Below are 23,818 nucleotides of genomic sequence, written 5' to 3'. Positions count from 1 at the left end.
GGACACAACCTGCAAAAAGGAGCCACTTCTGAAGAGCACCTACCAGCATCCAGAAAACCATAAGAATGATACCACCCTCACAGCCCCTTTGATTCCTAGCTCCTAGAGACCGCCCACTAAAAAACCCTCCCCAGAGTTTTGATCCCAAAAAGGGAGAGGTGCCAGAAAGTCTATGAAGTCCACTAGGAACTTGGCTAACACCACAGATTTTACATGGAAGCTGCTCAGATACTACAGCAATGGGCAGCAGCATAAAAACAAACAGATCCTCTCCCCTTCAGCCCAATCTTGTGGCCAAACCAATAGGTAGACATTAAACACAGCATAAGCCAGTCGGCCCAGGCTTTGACAATGACCAAGTCAGGATTTGTATGGAAGACGTTTCTCCCCCTCTAAACTCAGACCCTTTTATGGTCAGTTCTTTTGAAGGGTCCATTCCAGTGCAAGTAACTGCCCATATTCACTTAGGTTTTTCTTCTGAAGCTCTTGGGCAGGAGAAAGACTTTAACTACAGCAGAGCACATGTGAAGTTGGAGAAACATAGCACTGGCAGAGCCTAAGCAAACAGAGCCTCCAAGTCATGCAGATGCCTTCGGAGCCGAATTCTTAAATGGCGATTAACAAGATGCTCCTACAAAAAACCACCTGCATCGTGGCCACAGATCCCAAGTTTACATGTGAAAGGGCAGGGTTTTGACAGCCCACCCATTCCACTTTGCCTTTCTCTGAAATCTAAGCCCTTGCTGCCAAGCTCAAAGTCCTCCAACTGGGCAGAACAGTGTGTTTTATAAACAAGAATGTCTGCGGTTTGCTGAACTCCTTGCATTTTGTTGCTGGTTCCAGCATAGTCTGGGAGTGGATACACAGACTACGGTAGTATCTGAACAGCTGAAACAGATCCCCATGTGTACAACAGAATTTGACAACAGGGTGCACCAGATTCCCCAGGCCACCACATCTCATAGCCATTTATCAACACTGACATGTGCTCTGAAGGAAACAGACTACAAGTCATGCAGTTTCCCCCACCACTAGGGAAGATGCATTATCATCCTCAGATGTCTGAAGCCAGCCTGGTGACCCTTGCAACGGAGAAAAGTCCAGCTCTGCTCATGATGTCTGGTTCCCTGGAGGGCCAAATGCTCGCTTAGCCCATAGGGGGAAGAAGTGCCTGGCGGTGTAGTACAGAGACAGTCAGCAACCAAGTCCCAGCCAGTCCTCCTCCGCCTGAGGAAAGAGTGAGGAGCATCCTCTGAGCCTTACACGAGGCTCTTTCCCCACCCTACACAAGTGGAAGCATTTCCAGCCCCAGAAGAGTACCTGGAGCTCCTCAGAGATCCTTTCATTTATTTCAGCCACCTGATTCCTCCCCCACCCTGAGAAAGACAGCTCCTCAGGGAAATAAAGGCCTAGAGCAATAGCTCACCTCTCCGTTTTCTAAAGGCACAATCCTGGAATATTCAGTAGTGCAGATGGCGTCATCATCCTTGGTAATACGTTCCACAGTATTCGGGCCAAACTTCTCGATACAGTCCCTCTTGGACGCTGTTTACCAAAGAGAGACCAGAGCAATAAGGTAAGATGAGAGGTATGGCCCAGATGATGTTTAAACCAGCACTTCCCAATAAATGCTGGTGGGAGTCACCTCTACACAGAATTAACTCTGCATTAAAAATTCATTACAGTTGAGCTACTGCCTCTCCTGCCATCAGCTCTGCATCACTTAGACCCTACTCCTCCACACTACTCCCCTCGTCAAAACTGCAGAGACAATGAGAAGTGAATGGGGCCATAATTTGAGAACAAACACTGAAGTCATGCCAGAAATCACCAGAGAAAAGTCCCGTTGCGGTGTATTCTAGTCAGAGTTTCATAGTTTCATTGATTTTATGGTGAGAACTACCATTATGATTACCTAGTCTGACCACCTGCATAACACAAGCCAGGGAAACTCACCAGTAATTTCTGCATCAAGCCCATAACTTCTTTTTGAGCTACAGGAGTCCGTTTAGAAATATACCCAGTCATGATTTAAAGACTTTAAGTGATGAAAAATCTGCTACATCCCTAGGTTAATTGTTCCAGTGGTTCATTACCCTCACTTAAAACGTACATCTTATTTCTCGTCTGAATTGGTCTGGCTTCAGCTTCTAGCCACTGGATCTTGTGAGGTCTTTTTCTGCCAGATTAAAGAGCTGGTTACTATCAGAAATACCTCCTATAGGTATTTGCAAGCTGGGATCAAGTCATGTCATAACCTTCTCTTGGATAAACTAAATAGATCAAGCTTCTTAAGTCTCTCACTATAAGGCATGTTTTCCAGACCTTATATCATTCTTGTAGCTCTTTCACCAACCCTTTCCAATTTTTGACACTTTTTAGAAGCAAGGATGCCAGAACTGGGCACAGAATTCCAGCAACGGTATCATCTCTACCATATATAGGGGTAATACCATCTCCCTGCTACTACCGGATTTTCCTCCTGCTCGTGCATCAGCAGACCACCTTTATACAAAACACTGAAATACAATAATCCTGGAGTTTGTTTAAATAGCAAAGAAGGTGGCAACCAGTTTACAAAGGGGCATAACTAAGAGGAATGAGATAAAAATCAAGACGAAAAGTATTTAGGATGAACAGAAAAATATAATCAAAAATCTTAATGAAACGACTAGCATGTGGAATAGCCTCCCAGGAAAATGGTGGAAGCCTCAACACTGGATACACTTCAAACAGGACTGTACAAAGCACTAAACTATACCATGAAGAGCAAAATGACTGCACACAGTGGTTTTATCTTCCGTTCCTAAATCTTGTGATTATTGGTAAATAAACCAGAAAACTTATATCATGCAGAACAACCCTCTTGGTGACAGCAATCCAGAGCTCCTGCCACTAAGTGGCAATGCAAGGCTGGCCAAAAGCTAGAGGACAATCATAGCTGGTCATTAAATTAACTGGTCAATTGCCGCGCACGGTCACGGAACATGCTTTTGGAACGGAAGCCAACAGCCTTGCATGGGGTTTACAGGAGCCAGGATACAACTCTAGGATGCCAAGCGTTTCCTTGCAGCTGTAGGAGCGTCAAACCTCCCACTGCACGACTGAACAAGCACGTGCCACAGACTGGAGAAGTCCTGCATACATTCCTGAAGGTCTTCTGCCCTCGCGTCCTCCAGGGGACGCTTGACATTCCATCGTCTGCAGAGTAAGTGGGAAGAGAGCCACACTGTTTACTATTGCCATTAACAAGATGGTCATTTCCTCGGACTCCCTTGGAATTAGTCACGTACCTGAATGCTCCGGTAGCAGAGACTCCGCCAACATGGACACTCAGGATCAGGCAGCTCATCAGATCTCAATCCAAGTAAGCTACAGGAGACTTGTTCTATACAGTGACTAAGGGGCTGACTATGTCATCTTCCATTTACTATAAAACATCACATGACACCACCCTCAAGCCAACCACCTCCATAGAGGAAGAACCATGAAACTTTCTTGCCCATTCCTCTGAAGCATCTCGCACTGACTACTGTCAGAAGCAGGATGTTGGCCTAGAGGGACCTTGGGTCTGGTCCAGTCTGGCAGTTCCTCTGTTCATGGAAGGGTGGTCATTTGCATTTGACTAATCTGATAATATTTAGCACTTACACAGGGAATCTCATCTGATGGTTTCAAAGTGTTTAGCCAGGGAACAGGAAGTATTGTTATTAGAGTTTGTCCAAAAAAAAAAAAAAGGGGGGGGGGAGAATTCTCACCCACATTTTTATCTATTTATCCATTCCTCCACTTAACACAATACTCTCCATTTTAAAGATGGGCAAACTGACACCCAGACTGGAGAAATGACCCAAAGTCACACCACAAGCCAGTAGCAGAGGTGGGAGTAGATCCCAGGTTTCCCAAGTCCAATCCAGGACCACCCTGCCTCTCATTCTCTAAACTTTAAGTTTACTGTCACTGATTGTTTCCTCATCACATGTTCTACACGTGCCAAGCACTCAGCAACACACGTAAATGTGCATGCAAGAATGCAACTAAGGCCTGATCCAGAGATTAACCAGGAGAAACAAGGGTTAAAGCCAGGCAAACGAGCAAGGCAGATCTCTCAGCTGTTCCTGGCAGGGCTGCTCAGCTCAAATTCAGACTCAACGGAGAAATGTTAGCATAGTTCACCGGAATAATCCTCAGAAATTCGTTACCATGTGCCTGGTGTGAAGGTGCCCCCTTTACAGCACGTGCAGCCTTGAAAACTAAGTCAGGCTGGATAGTCAGAGGAGGGAAGAGACTCAACCAACCTCACCCCACACCCGCTTCTCATCCAATGCAGCCATGTTGGTGTGTGCCCAGAGATACCTAGCACCTGACAATGTGGCCCTGGTCTATAAACAACGCCTGGGCAAGGGAACGAGCTGAAGCACAGCAGTAGCAATGGGAGGAATGGGGCTGCAAAGTGTAATGTCAAGTCTCCAGTATCGGCACTGGATTTAATAACCCACCACTTTGATTAAAGGCTGCTTTCCCTTGGAACCCCAGGCAGCGGCCTGTCATCACTGCAGGTCGGCGCCGATCCATTTCAGGACACCGCCACTCTGGGAATATTTTGGTGGTAGGGAGAAAGAAACACACTGGCAGAATAAAGTGAGTGCCTTGGACTCTGGACCTAGCGATTTTCCAGAGGGACCCAAAGCAGCAGGGGCTGCAGCAAGGTTAGCGGAAAACCAAGGCTCCATTTTGTTGGGTGTTCTGGTGGTGGGGGGAGAGACTGGAGCAGAAGATAACACTTAACAATTACTGTGATACACCTAATGGAAGGGGGACCCTCCGCAACACAAGTCTAATATTGGTGTTTAGCTGGAAGATATTAAACCCACTTGGGCTACACAAACACCTAAACGTTGGTACCCCTCCTCTCCGACAGTCCCACCCCTAACTGCTTGAACCAGAGAAGAGGGAAGGAAGTGTGGGCTAGAAGACAGCCACTGCGCAGTTCTGCTCTGACACTGGCTGTCCCTGTGTCCTCAGGCAAGTCACTTACTCTCTCTGTTCCTCTGTTAACCCATCTGTTACTTGAGAAGAATACTGTTTTCCCGCTTCATAGGGTTTAAAGGATCAATGCTGTTTATATTCATTGCATTGTGGGCTGAGGCTAACTGGTTATAAGCGTACATGCAGTCATATGTCCTAGGATAGCCACTGCTGTTTAAAGCTTCCTCTGGTCCTGTGGCAACCTGAGTCCATCATGGTCAAGTTTAACCCATGCTTCTTAAAGCACAGCCCTGTGGGACACAGATGGACAGAAAAAAAACCCAGACAGATTAAAGACAACCAGAGGGACCAAAGAGTCAATGCTGCAGGCCATGTGCTGTACTGCATCCACCCTTCCCTTTACTAGTGAGAGAAGCAGATTAAATCCTCATTCTGATTCCATATAACATGGCTAGCCAGCCAGGGTAGCACAATGTGTGTCTGGATTAACATCCCAATCCAGAACACACCCACATCTTTGATGTCCTGTCCTTACATCAAACGCAGGGTTTAAAAAAAACCGAACGATGAACCTTTTACCTAGCTTCACACTACAACCACCCCACAGATCCCCTTTGCCCCCATCCTGCTCTCATTTTACTTCTCCACTGGCCTGGAAAAAGTATTCTCCATGCTCCTCACTCAGACCCACAACGGAGAGGAGAAAAATTGTCATTTCTATGGTGTCTTTTGGCCATAACCTGCAGTGCTCTTCTTCCTACTTGAGTGAAGTTTTCTACAACTGAGTCATTTTTTCCCTCCCCTTTGAGAGATAAACCCATCAGCCTCCCTGGCATTTCAGTGGAATGTATTGCAGGGACACCAGAGAGTCTGGGAAATTTAACCCCTCGTGGGGAGTGCAGGCTTGGCAAGGTGGAACAAGCTCCAGATCTGGATGCTCCTCTTTTTGGAAGCAGGAGCCAATTTGCACCGTTAACTCTTTGAAGAGATCGGTGTCCCCTTTGGAAAGGTCCTATAGAGCAGTGGTTATCAACCAGGGGTCCAGGGCCCCATGGGGGGCTGCGAGCAGGTTTCAGGGGGGTCCACCAAGCATGCCCAGCCTTAGACTCACTAAGCCCAGGGCAGAAAGCCAAAGCCCCGGGGCCCCGAGCCCCACCACCCAGGGCTGAAGCCAAAGCCTGAGCAACTTTAGTTTTGTGGTGCCCCCTGTGGCGTGGATCCCCAGTGGCAAGGGTCCCATTAATTGCCCTGCTTGTTACCCCTTAACGCGGACTTGGCTTTTACATGCAGAAAAGCAGTTGTTGTGACACAGCTGGGCCGTGGAGTTTTTATAGCCTATGGCGGGGGGGGGGGGGGGGGGGGAAGGGGAGAGAGAGAGGACCTCAGAAAGAAAAAGGTGGAGAACCCCTGCTCAGAAAATGAGTATCTTTCTACAGGCTTTTTTAATCATCCTATAGAATTTAATACCAAATTTTGTCTCTCTTCTAGGGAATTGCACAGATTAGGTCAAAAATAAGCCTGTGGAAAGAATCTCAATTGCTATCGAATTCCATCAGGTTTAGTGTGTCAACCCTCTTACGTTCTACAGGAATTTTCCACAGGTTAGCAGCTTGTTCTATTGCTAGCAGCCGGAGGCACCCCAGCTTCTCAGCAAACGGGGATTTAGGCAGCACTTGAGTGAGAGGGAACAGCACACGGCCCTCGCTCCTGCAAGCTGGATGGGCAAGCGGGTGAGCACAGCGCTCCACGGACATCAAGACAGCAATAGTGGCTTTCTGTCACCTTTCACCCCTGGATTCTGGGGGTGCTAGGGGCTGATTTGGGGATGGCAAGGACTGCTCTAACTTACATCCTGACAGCAATGGACCCCAAAAGACCCTCTAGCAACCCAGAATATTCAGAGGGAAGAGCGATGTGGCCACACCTTCCCTTTGCCAGGCAGGCCCTTGTGTGGAGTCTACAGGGCTCCTTTGCCAGTTCTGCTGGGGAGATTAGGCTGGTTTCCAGCCCCCTTACACAACCAGAGCAGCAGAAAGGGGCAAGCCGCAGCCCAGAATCAGGGCCCAGGTCTCTGAGGGTCTGTCTACACTCCAGCTGGGAGCAAGCATTCCAAGCTAGGTAGACAGACTTGCACTAGTAGGGGCTCGAGCTAGCATGCTAAAAAATAGCAGCATGGATGTTGGGGCTCCAGTGGCGGCTCAGGCTAGCCGGAGGCAGTGGGTCGAGAGCCTGTACTCCTGCTGGTTGCACTGGCTGCCACCATCGCATAACGGAGGAGCAGGTAGAGGCCTTTGGGGGGAGGGGGATCTCAAGAAAAATGGTAGCTAGGAAAGAACGCGCCGAGTGAAACACAGGGCAATTTGACAGGAGCGTCTCCTCCACTGTGCACAGCATGAAGGTGAATCAGGACTACAGAGTATTTACAAAACTAGGACAAGCGAGGGAGGAAATTTCAGGCCGTTTTATCTACTATGTTAAAAAAAACAAAACAAAAACCCTAGGATAAAGCTTTTCTCTCTTCCGCTCTGAGAGGGAAACCCACGCGCTGACCAGTAAATGCCAAGGCAGCGAGCCTCGCTAGGAAATCCCAGGGGCAGGCATCTGTGTACTTAAAAGCACCTTTTCTCGCCAGGTGTGTGGATTGGTTTTAAACGCTAGCTGTAGATCTTAGCTCACATCTTTTACCAATTACTGCCAGTGCTCTCAGGAGGGGCCAGCTGTTATCGCACTCCCGGTGACTTGGCCAAGCTGCATGTGTTTTAGGATGATAGAATTGTTTCCCATGTACTCTCATAACTAGGGCTCTACCAAATTCATGGACCGTGAAAAGCACGTCACAGACTGTGAAATCTGATGTTCCCCATAAAATCTGGCCTCCCCGAGAAATCTGGCTATTGTAGGGGAGAGGCAGGGCTAGTGCCACCCTAGCTGGGGGTTTCTACCATGCGCCAGACTCCAGATGCTAGTCCTGGCTGGGTTGGGGAGGGACGGGACTCCCTCTTCCCCTGCATGGGGCACTCCCAGAGCTGGGTCAGACCCACCTCCGGGAACCTCCCGCACCTGCAGAGCGCCGCGGCCAGCAGCAGCACAAAAGTAAGGGTGGCAATACAACCCCACCCCACACACAATAGCCTTGCTCCAGATGCTCTATCGCCCCCACCCCCTTTTGGGTTGGGATCCCCACGATTACAACACCATGAAGTTTCCGATTGAAATACCTGAAACTGTGAAATTAACCATTTAAAAAATCCTCTGACTATGAAATTGACCAAAATGGACCATGAATTTGACAAGGCCCTACTCAAAACAGCAGAGACCAGGTTCTTCTTCCAGGAGTAGACTGGATTAGATACAATGGAGCAGTGATTATCCTCCCCCCTCACACCTCGCTGCTGTGGCAGCCACTGATAAGCGAGTCAGGCCTGCCATTACAAAATGGAGTAGCTAAAGGCTTTGCTCTCTTGCCCTCTGTCAGGGATCTACGTGTTTGTTCCTTGCTGGTGCTGCGCTGAACAGGGCATTTCTAAATAGCAGCCATGCTGGTGAGGGTGTGGTGGTGGACAGGGATGGTGGAAGGAAAGGCAGCCTGCAGGAGCGAGGTAACTTCTCACTGGCATTAAAGATCTACCATAACCCAAAATAGCATCTGTTCCACTGGGTAAACTTCCCGCTGCTCCGATCCAACCTTTAGTTCTGGCAGCAATAAGTTCTCTGTGGAAAGGCAGAATTACAGGTCACCTGCTGTATTAGAGCATACCACTTATTCAACTCCTCCAAACCCAGGTTCAGAGTGAATTCCCATATAAACAGCAACTCAACAATGCAAAAAACTTTCCTCCTGGTCCTTCATTGCCCCATACAGTGAAGCCAGCATGAATTAAGACCCAACTCCTCCAGTGGCTGCTATTGCCATACTTACAGGCAAAGTACTGCCACGGCTCATAGGTAAGTCCAAAATCAGTAGATCGCTCCAGCACCCAGAGGTCCGGACGAGGGGAATTGGCAAATTTGATCAGGACGTATGCCACGTGGAACAGCTGAAAGAGACAAACATGTGGTTAGGTTGGTGCTCAAGGCAGCACTAAAAGAAGAGAGGACTGGTGTGACCCATGGTGGCACCTGATCCCTTCCCACCTTGGAAATAAAGAGTGGAGCAAAACTCTCTGCTCCCACATGGATCACTATGCAACGTGGATGCTGGACAGAGCCATGGCGAGGGCAAGACGTTCTCAAGATTGGACGGGTCAGATTCTGGTTATATTTATCACTGGGGAGCATTCAAGGACATGGGACTGAATGCAGCAGGGCACTATCCTGCACACAGTTCAGAAAGTCCAAATTCACCCCGTCAAAATTCAAAGATCTGCCTGTCAAAATAACCACTCCAAGGCAGCTTCTGCATTACACACAGGCATGAGCAGGACAGCCACCCATACTGTATCAGCTCAGTGCTCAGAGGACTTTCTTCTCCAGGGCTGCAAATCACCACCTTTTACAAGCCTGATTGAATGCTTAGCGCTCTCATTGGGTTTCCTGCAGTTCACAATGGCAATAACTCAAAGATGGAAAGCCCAGGGGCTTAAATCAGTAATTATCCTCATAAATAATAAAAAATAAAAAAATATATATATAAAAAAAACCCACAGGGACAGACTCCAGCAAAGCGTATGTTCCCCAGTCTGATAAATCAGCTGGAATTTACTTGGGGGCAGAGGGTCTGATAATGTTCAGTATGAAAGGAGATCATAATATTCAACTCCCTTCCCTGTGAGAAAGAGCCTCCAAAAAAAAAAAAAAAACAACGAACATCTCTCTTCCCTCTGTTGCTCCTCAAGTCTACCCTGTGATACCAAAAGATCCTCTAAAGAGATTTAGAGGATTGACCTGAGTACTTATCTTCCCTCAGTCCTTAAATCACATACAACTCCCACCCAACTCAATGTGAACGGAGCACAAATGGAGCAAAGGCCTCTGGGGCATGGGACGAAAGGAGCTGAATCATAGCTAAGGTAATACTGGGCTGACGTTTAGCTCCCCAATCTGTACTGCTCACAAACAGGCAGTGCTAACAGTCATGGTCACCTGTACCTCCCACCGAGAAAGCCCATCTTGGCTTGAACCTGGAGCCCGGCAAATGCTTGGCCATGAGAGACGAGCTTTGAGATGTGCTCAAGAAAGGTTGTGGGGGACTGGGAAGCTTCTACCCTATCCATGATGCTGTCACAGGCTGCTAGGAAATATCGATCTGGTAAGTATCATTCCTTTTGGCTGCTTCTTAGACAGAGACCATATCATAAAACCCTGCCCTTGAGACTTGTACCGTTCCGGTCAGTCCTACATCCACCCAACCAGAGAGACAGCTGGGTACAAGCGAAGCCCAGAACAGCTTCTCTTCCACATACACCAGGTTCAGGAGAGCAGGCAGAGAAGACCTTTCTGGTTTCAGCTTGCCTAATTGCACTGGGCTACTCCCAATTAGTCCGGACACTGATTTATGCAGCTGCGTCCTTGCCAAGAATGAAATAAATATACTCTTTGGACAGCTAAAATGTCAGTGCTAGAAAGAAACAAAAGCTCAAGTAGAAATTCCCCTCCCCAGCTGGCACCAGCTCACTCCAAGAATCCCCACTCTATCACCCTGTCAAATGGTGATATTTACAGGCAGATGAAAATCTCTTGTCAGGCAAAATTCTTAGCATCAAACACACCACAAAGGGCATCTCATGCTTGCAAGAGGTGCTGATTTGCAGCTCTGGGGTCCCTCCAGGCAGAGAGCTGGCACAATATGGGCAGCTGACCTGCCAATGCCAATCTGTGTCTACTTGACTAGGAGGCACCTCCTCTAGAACTGAGAGAAGAATGAAGACTCCATACCCATTTAGTCCTTCTACTGAGACTACCAGCAAGGGGCCCAAAGGGGTAGCCAGCGAGTTGCGATTTTCTGTGCACTGGTAAGTCCCAGCACCAGTCACACCCCCAAGCCACATAGCAGCCACTTGGTATCAAGAATCACGTGCTTTGAAAACAGCAGTAGCCTGCCACAGGTAGTTTCTTAAGGGAGAAAAGAAAAAGACCAGAGCCAGGGAAGAGGCAACCAAGTCTCCCAAGCTGTTCATAAAACACACTTCCTCGGGAGAGACCAGGGTTTGGTGGGATCTGGCGCGACCATCCTTATGACAACGGGAATGTAATGCAGGTCTTAACAGACAGCCCTGGAAATTGAAGCATGGGCCATGGCAGTGCCAGCTTCCCCAGCAATGGGTCTTGGGGCTGGCCGAGTCCCTAGCCTGCCCCCAACTGAGCACACAAAGCTAGAGTTAGCATCCAAGCTTGCCCCCTCCCTGGGGGTTGGGCTTTATTGAGAGCTTGGAAAGAACACCACAAAATAAACTTCCACCTGAACCTGCCTCTTCCTAGGGCTCCAGTCAAGATCCCCCGCTGACTCAGAGAATGACTGCTCCCCACCCACCGCAGCAACCTTAATGCAGGCTGGTAGCACCTGAATTTCAGATTACTCCTCAGAAGAGCCCTGCATTCCTATATACAAGGTTTGCCATTCTGTCCCTTGCCTAGACCGCCTCCTGGACGGCCTGCTGCTATGGGTAAGAGGATACTCCCATCATCTCTTGACGTTCCTTCAGTCCTAGGTCCCCTCATGGTGATGGCCAACAAGCCCTATACTTGCCATGGTGCTTTTGGAGGACAAGGATACCTGCTCACTGACAACCGGACTGAGGACCGTATCCATTTCCCATGGCAGGATTTGAGCTTGCTGCCTACAAGTAAAAAACTCTGGGGCAGATCCTCGGCTGGCATAGAGTGTTACACCTCTGCTGAAGACAATTTATACCAGCTGAGTGTCTGCCCCTCTACAGCCCAATGGCAATCTCCAGCTCATTCCCCCACAAACCTCTAACATAACTTGGTATCTCCTCGTTTAAGACAAACCCCTCCAAGTTCTCCCTAAAGCCCAAATAGCAGAGGGAGCTGAGGGAATGGCCCATGGGAAATGCACACCAATTAAATCAAAGTTACGACTCAAACAAACTAAGATTTATAAATGGCCACCCAGCGCAGGTGCACGTTACCTCTGCGAAAACAGCACCAAAGCTGAAAGATGAAACACTTTTCACATGGCTAAAGCAAAAACCTCACTTAGATACAGGCCCAAGTTCCTCTCTGTGGTTCATGCATTTCGAGGGTATGTGAGACTAAGATCGCACCGAGGGACAGCGTTTTCTGACCACTAACTCTTGTAACCAAGCTGTTATTTATTAGTGAAGCCCCAAAGGCCAGGCTTTCAGTCAGCTGCTTTCCCTCCAGGATCAGTTCTCACAGGTTTACATCTGTTTCTTGGCATGGGAAACATGGCTGAGTACCAGCCAATGAAGTTATGCATTCCCCTCTGTTATAAATCCGTCTCCAGCTTTATTCTTCGGGGGATAAATTAATGTTCCCACTGGAATGCAACATGGCTTTTGGCTTGACCAGATTGGCTGTAGAGTTCCAAGGTATCCAGAAGCATGCTGGATGGCAGCACTAGGAAAGCAGCTGTGCAGCTCGCAATTCAGAGAGACAGACGGGTCCAAGTTCTCTTTAGTCGGTATCCTCCTGCAAGTGAGACAGGCGTGACATAGCAGCCTGGCCCTGAGGCTGGAAACTAGGAACTCCCCAGGTCTAAACCCAGATCTCATACTGAATTGCCATAGCTTTGGCAAGTCACTCAGGGTCTCATTTTCAACTAGCGAGCACCCACAGTTCTGAGGTCAACGAGAGGTGCAAATACTCACGGCCTGTGAAAAATAACAGCCTTAACTTCCTAATGCACTAGCTTCCACATGTACCCAATGGGGATAATACCCACCTCCCTGGGGGTATAACAGGGATTAGTCTGTTATTTCTCTGATAGTAGCACCTGTGAGCCCCATTGTGATAGGTGCTACGCACACAGAGAACTAAGAGTCCCTGCCTCAAATAGCTTACAACAAGGTAAGGATAAGATTTAAGTACAAGTCCACCTGTAGCCACCTGTTGGCTGACACAGACTGTCAGCGCTTGGGGCAGGGACTGTCTTTTTGTTCCATGTCTGCATGGCCCCTAGTACAATGGGGTCCTGGGCCATGACCAGGGCTCCGAGGTGCTACATACTACAAATAGTACATCATATTAACAACGAGGGACAATAGGTGGATACAGGCAGACAGGGCAGCCCGAGGAAACGAGACGATACCAATCAGCATGACAGGCACTGGTCTCAGAGCACTAGCTCAGTAACGTGCTTTAGCTTAAAGCACACATTTTCAGAAGGGTGTCCGTCTGAAAGACCGGGCCTAGATATCCTGAGGTATATTATCCACTGTATCTCCTGTGGGACACCCAAAAACACTGGCCACTTTTGAAAATGTAGGCTTAGCTTCCCTTAACCTTTCCCTGCCTCAGTTTCCCCCTTTGTAAAACAGAGAGAATATCCATCTCACAGGGATGCTGACACGTTTCACTCTAAGGAGACTTGGTATTGCAAGCAGGAGCCTGGGAGCAGCAAGCCTGTTCTGCTGAAGCCATGCTGCTAGTGGAAGTGAGCTAGCAATCAAAGCTACCTTGCATATGCCTCCACATGCTGCAGTATAGACACACCCAGAGCATTTACAAATTGCTTTGAGATCCTTCCAGGAAAGGTGCTATCGAAGGGCCAGCTGTTTTTACTATCCAGGCATAGTCTTTCTGAGACCAAGGTATGTGTTTCTGTCCTTCCATTCAAGGAGAATGGGCCGAAGCAAAACTTTAAAAACAGACAATGTTGGTATCTTTGGTATTTATCTTCCCACCCCCAGAGGTGGCCAGTGACAGGCAGCAGAACCCTGCAAGCACCCCACAGAAGCCAATTCACTGCTCTCCAGTTTCACACTGGGAAAGTAAAATTTGCAATTACAGGCACAAGAGACCCATCCTTGACTCACAAGTCATCCTTGTTCCCTGCTCCAGTGTTACAGATGCAAAGCTCCGCACTCCTGGATGGTGTTGATTACACTGCAGTCAAATCTGTCTCTGTGTGTCTGACTACGCACAAATGTTACACAGCTTGACTCAGAACACCCTCTCCCTCAATCCCACGCCCTGTTTAAAGTGAAAATGACAGCAGAAAATGAAAGAAGACTCCTGGCTGCAAGCTGCATTGTTCCAGAAGCATGGGAGCTGTCACAAGTAAGTAAGTCAGGAGGTCCGTGATCTCTGACAGCAACCCCTTACATTTGTGGGGGAAAAGGTTTACTAGTCTCAGTCAATTAAAAGCCATCTCAGCAGTTTTGCATGCATGACGCACAAATCCACCACTCGATTTCTTTCTACAGAAACAGATTTGGGACTATTGTGCCCACACTGCTGGCTAATTTTTTCAGATGCCAGCAAGAATCCCACTCACGTAGGAAGGGCAATATAGCAGAGCCTGGACCTGCTGTTATGGCGAGGGGAATTTTACCATATAATGTCTTATGCCTCCCCTGACATTTTTAAAAAACAAAACAAAACATGAAACGTAAGACTGAGGTCCTAACACTAAGATCCCCTTTTAGTATGAGCCATGGTGTCCTAGCAAAATCCCAGTTCATGTATTGACATTCCACCTCTAAGTTCCCCCTGCACTTTCAAAATGACAGCATTCTTCCACTGCTCAAGTTAAACAATTGCGTAGCAGTGTTGTGCACTATTAAAGTGCTGCTTTCCCCCACCAGAAGTGGCTGCACTTTAGTGGCAGGATGTAGTGGTCCCTATGCTGTATATCCAATCCTCACCAACCCCAAGGTGTTATGAGGCTTAATCAGCATTTATTAAGCTAACTGAATTTTTATAGCACATTTTGCATCTGAGTATCTCTAAACATCTTCATCATCAGAGCTCTCTCTCTTGCAGGAGCCATTCTTGCTCATGTTACAGCAAACTTACAGGATTCTGTGACCTTGGCAAACCCAGACACTAAACTGTGACATGCAGCTCAGTGCAATGGTGGGACATCTTGTTAAATCTGGTGGATTTCGGCCCTCCTATTTTTCTGAACATGACAGGCTGCCGAGAAAAAGAAAGGCAAAATGACTGTATCAAGTACGTATGTTGAGAAAGTTATAAAGATGGTGCAGTAGCCCTAAAAATGGAGAGAGAAAGCTGGCAAGAAAATCCTTTTAATTCCATATTTAGTCCCAATACATTTCTGCACAACCACCACAGAAAGAGAAACTCAGTAGTGTTTTTCCAAGAAGCTTTATTTAGCTCATATTATCAGTCAGATGAATAAAAACCTCTATACTCCCAGAGTCCTGGCCAATTTTTTTCCTCCATAGAGAAAGGGGTTGTCGTGCCAAGTTTAGTGCATATGCTCAAAAAAACCCACACACACTGATCTCATTGATTCTGGCACATGTTTTATGGAGTCGGGGGGAAAGATTCAACCCAAGAGTAGAAGCTTTGGTGACCTGCAACACCGGAATGAGGTTAGCAGCAGAGCAGTGGTCCAAGCAATAGCAAACACTGATCCACACAATCCTCTCCCTTAGGCGATTGGTGCTGTTGTGGGAAGAGCTGGGTGAATTTTTTTCAGAAAATATTAAATTTGCTTTAAAAAAATGCATTTTTCAGACACAAACTATTGGCAAGTTCGGGGCAAATAGTTTAGCTTTTAAAAAAAGATTTTTCTTCCAAAATAATTGTAGCTGTTCATTTCAACCCTTTCAAGATGAAATGTCTTGCGTGCTTTTCAATCCAAAAAGGATAATTTTTGTTTTTCAGTTTAGTGAGAAAAAAAAAACTGCTTTGGTTTGAAACGAACCATCCCCCTGATTTTTCAGTTCAGCTCCAAACCAGGAAAACAATTCTACTCTCAGCTCTGCTCATGGGGTGGAGCAAGGGAAAAAAAGAACAAAATGAGTAATACTGAAATGCAGTCACATTATGCACCTATTCAAGCACCTCACTGCTCAGGAAGTTGGTCTCATCACAGCTTGGCTAAAGATTAACCCCCAAAATACTGGGACAATCCTTAAGGAGGATGAAGGAAGTCTATGGGGTACAGTCTGGAAAAATCACACTAGAGATCTGGCTTGGGTTCATAGGCAAGAATTATATTTTTGGACTAGGAGGCAGCCACCAACTTGTCCATAATACAGAGTCACTATATACCTTGACACTATATGGATGTCTTTGCTCAGTGAGGTGCCCAGACCAGGATAGTAGAGGTGAGGATGGGAGGTTTACTGGCAGAGTGCAGGATGAAGCCTGAGCATCATGTGTAGCATGGATGAGGGGCTCTTATTGGACGGAGCAGCTAATTTACTAACAAGACAGAATGCAAGGGTCTGTATGCAGTGCTATACAGCTGCGGCAGCAGGTAAGTCTATTAGAGACAGACCATTCAAGTATGCCGGACAATGTTAGATTGTTATTTAGATCACATCAGACATGTGCACAGTCCTTAGCAGAACACAGCTCAGACTAGTCCCTGACCTAAAGAAACTACCAGCTAAATTGGACAGAATCAATATGACCAAAGGAGTAGCCTTCAGGATAGACTATGACTTATCTGCTCCTATCAGCAATGGACGGCTAAATGAACAGCTGGTTTTTAAGGAAAGATGTGAACGAGGTGGAAGATGCTCAATCCATAGGAACTGGGAACTCAAGAAGAGGCTGCACCCAAGGAAACTCTAAATTGAAAATGGGATAAGGTGATGATAGCACCAACTGACTCAGGGTAGCCTTAGATTTCTACTGTAGATCTACCTCACTTGGGCTAGCTGCAGTACACTTCAGCGGGACATTTTCATGCTCTGTTGTGCCCGCTACATTTGTCACCGATGGGCTTGTTCTTGATGGATGGCACAGATTTTTTTTTTTTTTTTAAGAGCAATGAAGTTATCATTAAGAGCAGCATTACGTAGGTTTGGTAGGTGGAAGGGAAGTTCTGTGAAATCTTTGACCAGGAAATCATGACAGACACTGGTGCACTTTAATTAGCAACCAATTCTCTTTCCAAATAGTAACATTTTTATCTCTGACTGAGATTGCAGTTATCAGCTCTGCATCACAATCATTTACAGGCCATTCAAATACTTGAAAAGATGGAACAAGTTCAACATCCTACAGAGGATGAGATACTGATGAGGAGGAGCCAAGCAGCCTTGTCCGCGATTAGAACCCCTCTGAAATATAATTCCAACTAATTACTCCTCCACCTGACAGCTCTGAGGTTTTGATGAGTGAAACCAGCACACCATGAATCAGCAGCAAATCCACCCACTTTGGAACCATAAATTCTTGGGTCTGAATTAGCAACTTCCTGTTTGTCCCTCAAATGAGGGAGAGGCACAGGAGTGTTCAGAAATAGCAATCGTTAATAAGAAGTCTGTACTGCTTTTTATTCCCCTCGCCTCTACATGGGGAGTTATTTTGTAATAGCTATTCCTGATTAAGCTAATTCAGAATAAAATGCTCTTATTCTAGAATACGAGCATCTGCACACTGCGTTCATCAGGAACAGTTAATCTCCTTTAAATTCACCCAATGCCTTATTGCAGATTAATCTCCATGTGTAGACAAGCCCGAAAACATGACTTCAGTTTCCCGGCCATTGAAGATGAATGGGAAAATGCCACAATGAACTGGAACAAGAAACACAATGAAATTCTTTTGTGACATTTGGTTTTATTAATGACCTGAATACACACCCATACTGCACTTGCATTAGCAAAAGATCTATTCAGTTGCACTTATTACACATAAACCATCTCACAAAAGGGGAGGAATTGAGAGAGACTTACTTTAATGGCTGGCTCAGAAACAGGACAAGAGACCTACTACTAGAAATCACTGCCAGAGGAGCTGTGGTTCTGAAGCTAGATTAGGGTTCTAATCCCAGCTCCCGACTGCTTGTGATTATGTAGTAGCTGTGTATGTTTTTCCACAGCACCTGAATTTGTTACCATGAATTAACAGAATAGCATCCCGCAGGAAAAAACAGGCTGGTTTCTGCCTTGCTGTTGCTAGATCTTCTTGGGGTATGCACAGACGTACACTGTTACAGACCAGAGCCTCTGAAGAGCCACAACAGAGCATGAGCCACTTAAAGGGTGTTTAAAAAAAAATGACTGAGGCTTTTGTCCCCTCCTTATTTAAAGGGCCCATCTCCTGTTTAAAGGCCCACAGAAAGTGGAGTTCAGCCACCCTGTTCTACACTCACAGCAACACCATGGGGACTGCAGAAGGCCCCCTGAAGAGCCATAATGGGGCACAGGGCCACACAGACCAAGCTCGGACACTCGCAGCAGGAAGAGGCCCACGCCATGGTTGGAGAGTCCACAAACTGCATACCCACTGGGGGGAGGAGGAGAAGCAGCAGCCTGCAGCTACGGCCTTATAAGGGGCTGCACCCCAGACAAAGAGGGGTTCTTCAGGCCCCAAAACACTGGAAAGAGGCTGCAGCACATATACCCTCCAACAGAAATAGTAGCAAATACAAACAATTCATAACCAAACTGGCCTGATCTTGAGCTCTCTCTCATAGACAAATATATTGGTCAGGTGCAGAGGTACTGTGAAGCCATAGCATATTTGCCTTTCTTTTTATATTTGACTTTCTCTAGCTCAGTAATGTGCCCCCTTCCTCCCCCTCTTTGTACCTGGGCCTTTTATCCTTTCTTCTCATTGATCAGTTTACGTATCTGTCACAGCAAAGTCTCCTTACCAATCTGCTTGACTTCCTGCAGTCATTGGACCATCAAGAGGCAGCCTCATTTATTCTTTGCCCCAGAGGACTCAGACCTTTTTCAAAATATTTTCTGGAGTTGTTGCTGATAGATACACTAGATGGTTTCCGTTGACACAGGAAAATATTTCTGAAGGGCTAGATTGTGTGTTTTTCCAGGTTAGTGAAAACTCATTTTCCCCCTCGTCATTTTTTGCTTTTGTCCTTTTTAAGAGAAAACATTTAGGCTCTGTTCCCGCAACCAAACACTTGCTCACAAATAACTTTGTGCATGCAAATGGTTCCATTAGGACTACTCAGGTGTGTATTTGAAAGGTCGGGACCCTATTGTGTAAACACACATGTGTGCACACACTCTCGCTCACTACTGTTTCTTTCTCTTACCCAGAACACATGGTCCCTCTCAAATTTATAGGTGTGTCCAAATCTCATGATAGGAAAAAAATGAGGCTTCTGCCATCTGGAAGGCAGGGATCAGTGCACAGCAGTTACAGGATGTGGCATATGTAGCTTGCTTTTAGGTAAAAGAAATTTCTCCCCAGTTAAATGATTTTTAGGAGCAAACTTTTCAAAACAACAAACACTCTTTAAAGGTGGTTACAAAGTCCACTGTAGCTCGCCCTGCCTTCTGCCCATACACACAAAACCCTTTAATGTACCTCATATCCCTCCCAGACAGAAACCAGAACAACATTCCTGAGAAGGTGAGCTAGTTCTTATCTTTCTACGGTAGGTTAATTATGGAGGAATCTAGCCGGACTGAAATACAGTCAAATCTCTTTTCCTCTATTTCCAGGAGAGTGCTAGGGATCCTATCGATACTGAATATCGCTGTCACTGTTTCCATGGCTCAGCATGAGCAGAGGAGTCTTTTTACTGCTAGGGTTTTGGTTAGGGCTCATTCGACATGCCATAGGGACAAAAATCCCTTCCATAAAAATACAAGGCTACTGCCATGTTCAGGGGCAAAACCGTGTATAATCCATCACCCCCCTGCAGTCAATGGCTCCTTTTCCCTCTTGAGCACAATGGGATATGGCCACTTCCCCAAGAGAAACAGAGCACTCAGATCAGGGAGGAAAGACGTCCACAGTTTAACAAGGACTGTTTCACTCGAATGGAACAAGGCCTTTCGCCTAAAATTAGTGGGAAGAGGGTGTGATATGAACAATGGTCCCAGCACCCGTACAAGGCTCTTCCCAGCCCACGAGCCCCAAGGCACTTATTTTGTTTCCGCAATTAATAAGAAGCCTTTATTGCTCCTGCAGAAATTTAAGAACGCTTCATGTGCTCTTAACAATATGGTCTTTTAAGCACCACAAGCAGGGAGAAGGGACAGTGGGGTGTAATGGCCTTTGCAGAAATTCAGGAGATACATGCTCTGTAATTTAAAATTAATTAGCGCAAACACCTGGTCCTCAGGGAGCTCTGAAGTGAGAAGCTTCTCTCCAGTGCCTGAAAGAGGGAAGCAGATAAGAGATGGGAAAAGAGCACAGGCAAAAGCCTTGTCAGTATTGGGCAGGATCCCTCCTGGGAGCTGAAAAAGTGAGGTACTTAACCAATGCCGAGTCTGGGATAAACTGGGAATAGAGTTGGGACCACTCTGCAAAGCTTCAAATAACCTTTTCTGTTCTGTTTTTATTGGCCTTCTGGTTAACGAACCTATAGGGATCCCATTTTCAAGCTTTCCTCAACACCCAGAGGCCTAGAAGCTTTTTTCTTTCTTAAAATGAAAATTGAGATTATCCCATAACCAAATGGCTTTAGGAGCCGAGGCTTTAAAAGAAAAACACTTAAGAGCACGAGACTTGTGTGCCTAAAAACCACAAGTTGGCAGCACAGATCTGAATACCGTATTTTAATTTTCCTATGCCATAAAAAATGATCCATTCCTTTTCTATAAATAGCTGAACCCAGCCTAAGACAAGGTAAAGCATTTCCCAGCAAGAGCATATATATTAATTCCAAAGAGAATGGTGGATTTCATACACAGGCTTCTGTTCTTCACAGCAGCTTCTCTCCATAAGAGTTGTTCTACAGATTAGTGCAGTGTACATTTCCGGCCAAAAATAGTCTGAAAACTAGATCTGCAGCACCTGACTGAGCTGGGACAGATCGGTGCCATCATAGTTCGGCTGGGCAAGCCTGGACAGCATTAAGTCATTCCAAGTCCTAGGAAGCTTAGTTTCCCAGGCTACGTTTGGCAGGGGTGTTTGATGTGCAGTCAATCAGCTGACCCTTGGGAGAACACAGGGAGGTGTAAAACACTAGAATACAGGGAGGTGTAAAACACTGAATAGCCTCCACACAGGCTGCTACCTCCAGTGGAGTGCATAGGTTAGATTTGTGGCTGTCACACGGAAGAGTGAGGTTGCAATGAGTGTCCTATGGGTGCATGTATATTATACAGTCACCAGCTGGAGGGGAGGTGGATGCCCTGATCTTGCAGACACTGAAGCATGTGCATAACTTGACATACAGGAGGCCTTATGCTGAGCTCAAAATTAAATGGTCTTTGTTTGGCAAACACTGGCCACGTCAGTCTCTGACTGCAGCCAAGCAAGTGTGCACCAAAGGCAGAGGCATAAACAACTGGTCACTTTTAAACAGGACTCCGGAAAAAAAAAAATACACTGCTCAGAAACATTGTTTATTTCAATGCAACTTAGGAGGGCAGTAGTGAGATGTCCTATTTATTTATTTAGATACATAAAAACATGCCTATCCCAAGGGGCCTTTCATTGTAAATAAACAATATAATCACGTAAATGGACTGAACCAAAACTGCACCTACCAGCCTCAAGCCAGAAAACAGCTGAGTAAAGACAAAAATCAAGCAATATCTATCCCTTATCAGATTGGCACTGTAAGCCTGAAACATGTACACAAGTTTTCATCTCGCTGTGGAAAGGTGAAGTGGGTCCTGTTCACTTGCTGTGGCAGGTGACTCCTTACCTCACTAGGATATAAGGGAGGATCTCTAGTGAGGATCTAGGGTGCAGGCAGAGGTGTCAGAAGGAGGAGCCGTAGGAGCAGCCCAGCCCAAGGAGAAGGCTGGAGCATAAAAGAGATGGGCCCTAGGTGTATCCTAAAGCTGCATCACATCAAACAGCTGCAAAATTGAGAATTCCTCATGGAGAACACTGCGCTGGCTGCTTCCTCCCTTTTTATACTGAAGAGGCCACTGCTGGAGAAATCCACTGACTGCAGCTTGGTCTGAGAGGTAATATCAGTCTAGAAGCCAGAGCCCATGGGCTGACCAGTCACCTAGGGAAAATGTAACCCCATGGTGCTAGGCTGAAACTATCCTGTCTAATCTTCTACAGAGACACTGGTGCGGAAGTGGGTTACCAGTCTGATGTGGTAGCATTATACACACACTTTGCACTGGTGTAAGTCATTGTACAAGGGCAGGCCACATTGACTTGAGTCCACTGGACTTACACCCATGCACCAGGATGGAATTTGGCTCACTGAGCACATTCTAGGCCTGACGCTCCACTGCCCTGCACCCTATGCAAATAGTCACACTTGTGCCAGGTGGGGCTAAAATGCTACCCGTCAGCATACTCCACTTACTCCCATAAGCGGTAGCTTTTCTAACCTCACTTTGCACAGGTGTCAGTGGTATCGCAATGTACAACCCAACATAGAATCAGGTTTCCTCACACCCCAGTAGGTATGTGGTGATGTCTCCATTTTACAGATGGAGAGAAAGAGCAGAGCAATGAAATGAGTTGCTTGAGAACACAGGAGAGTCAGGATTAGAACTCGAGTCCACAGCACCCATGCCATGCTCAATCCAAGCCTCATGACCAGACCCCTGGCAGGGCTCAACTGATTCACAGCAAAACCAGAAATCCCCCTAACTCGGGAGGTTTGCCATAAATTCGGAATGCAGCCCAGGTAGAAGCTGGGACCAGATCAAAGCAAACCAGACAGACTAAACAGGATCGAATGTCAAAAACATGAAATCTGTGGTTTTCATAAGAAACTGGGTGAAATGCAGTTACAGCTGAGGTTTGCTTTGACATGTGGGGTCTGTTGGGACCCCAAAGGCTATGGGGTGCAACTGCCACTCCGTTCAGAACCTCAAGTGTGCAACCATCGAATGGACTTATAGCAAAAATAATGGTCACACCAACACCTGTGACACATGGCTCTCCATGGGTGTCACAGAGCTCCATCTTAAAAGGTGTCCTTTAAGGAGGATGCATGTTCCTTTGAATTAAGGAAGATCGTGGATTATGCTATCAGTCATAGTGCACTAGTGTTACACGCACAAGTGCAACAGGGCAGGCTAAATACAGGCTGTTCAAACTCTAGTTCCTGGCCTCCGTCTCAGGAGGGGTTAATGGGACTTGCTAATCTTCCTGCTCCCAAGTGTTATGTCTAAACTGTCTGAAAGGGAAATGAGAGGTTCAATTTACAAATCCAGGAATGTCAGGTGACAGTGGTCTCTGCTGACAGAGTCAGCCCTGTTTGGAGAAGGCTGTAATCTGAACAATGCTTTTCAACTGCTAATGGACAACCTTCAATTTCTCCAATGGCTGCACTCACCAGCCCAAAGCACCTCTAGCCCTTTTAAAAGGGCATGACCCCTTTTCTCTTCCTCTCCCCTCCCCACCCAACGCGAAACAGCTGCTTTAATCCTCTTGCAAACATCAGCATTACCCCAGAACAGCAGCTGCAGTAACCCTTCCTCCTCCAGACATAATTAAAGCCACAGATGACGACTTACTAAGGTAACTCCTCCGAGACTGCAGAAGGAATTTCAAGTTCTCAGGCCTTTCACTTGGAGCTGTCAGCTTCCTTTAACCCTTAAGTCTGCTAGGAAGCATTGGGTCTTTTTGGACTCTCATATTCTAGGGCACACTGCATCATAGTTGTCTCTGACAGGATTGTTTTTGCTTGGAACATTCCAGATGGCATCCCTGCAAACAGATGTGAACAGCATTGCTGGCAAGCGTAGAGAAAGGGCCAAGAAGCTACTCAAACATGCCCCTGGGGAAAGCACGGAACTGAAAGAGAAGGAATTTTGCTTGGACACATCAGTTTCATTACCTAGTAAGAGAAGAGGCA

General features: G+C 46.7%; 1 protein-coding gene across 2 annotated transcripts in view; it reads right to left on the bottom strand.

The window, feature by feature from the left end:
* LAMA5 (laminin subunit alpha 5) overlaps positions 1 to 23,818 on the bottom strand; it is a 166,300-nt gene that overhangs the window by 88,190 nt on the left and 54,292 nt on the right. For both annotated transcript variants that reach the window (XM_084645460.1, XM_084645461.1), the window contains exons 3-4: positions 8,909 to 9,026; positions 1,427 to 1,545 (exon numbers count right to left, since the gene is read on the bottom strand). In XM_084645460.1, coding sequence (XP_084501586.1) covers positions 1,427 to 1,545; positions 8,909 to 9,026 — 237 coding nt within the window. The remainder of the gene's footprint in view (positions 1 to 1,426; positions 1,546 to 8,908; positions 9,027 to 23,818) is intronic.

Source organism: Lepidochelys olivacea (assembly GCF_965140295.1).
Source record: "Lepidochelys olivacea isolate rLepOli2 genome assembly, chromosome: 13".
NCBI classification, from domain to species: Eukaryota; Metazoa; Chordata; order Testudines; family Cheloniidae; genus Lepidochelys; species Lepidochelys olivacea.
Note: the sequence above shows the minus strand (reverse complement) of the source record. Positions and strands in the feature narration are given on the sequence as shown.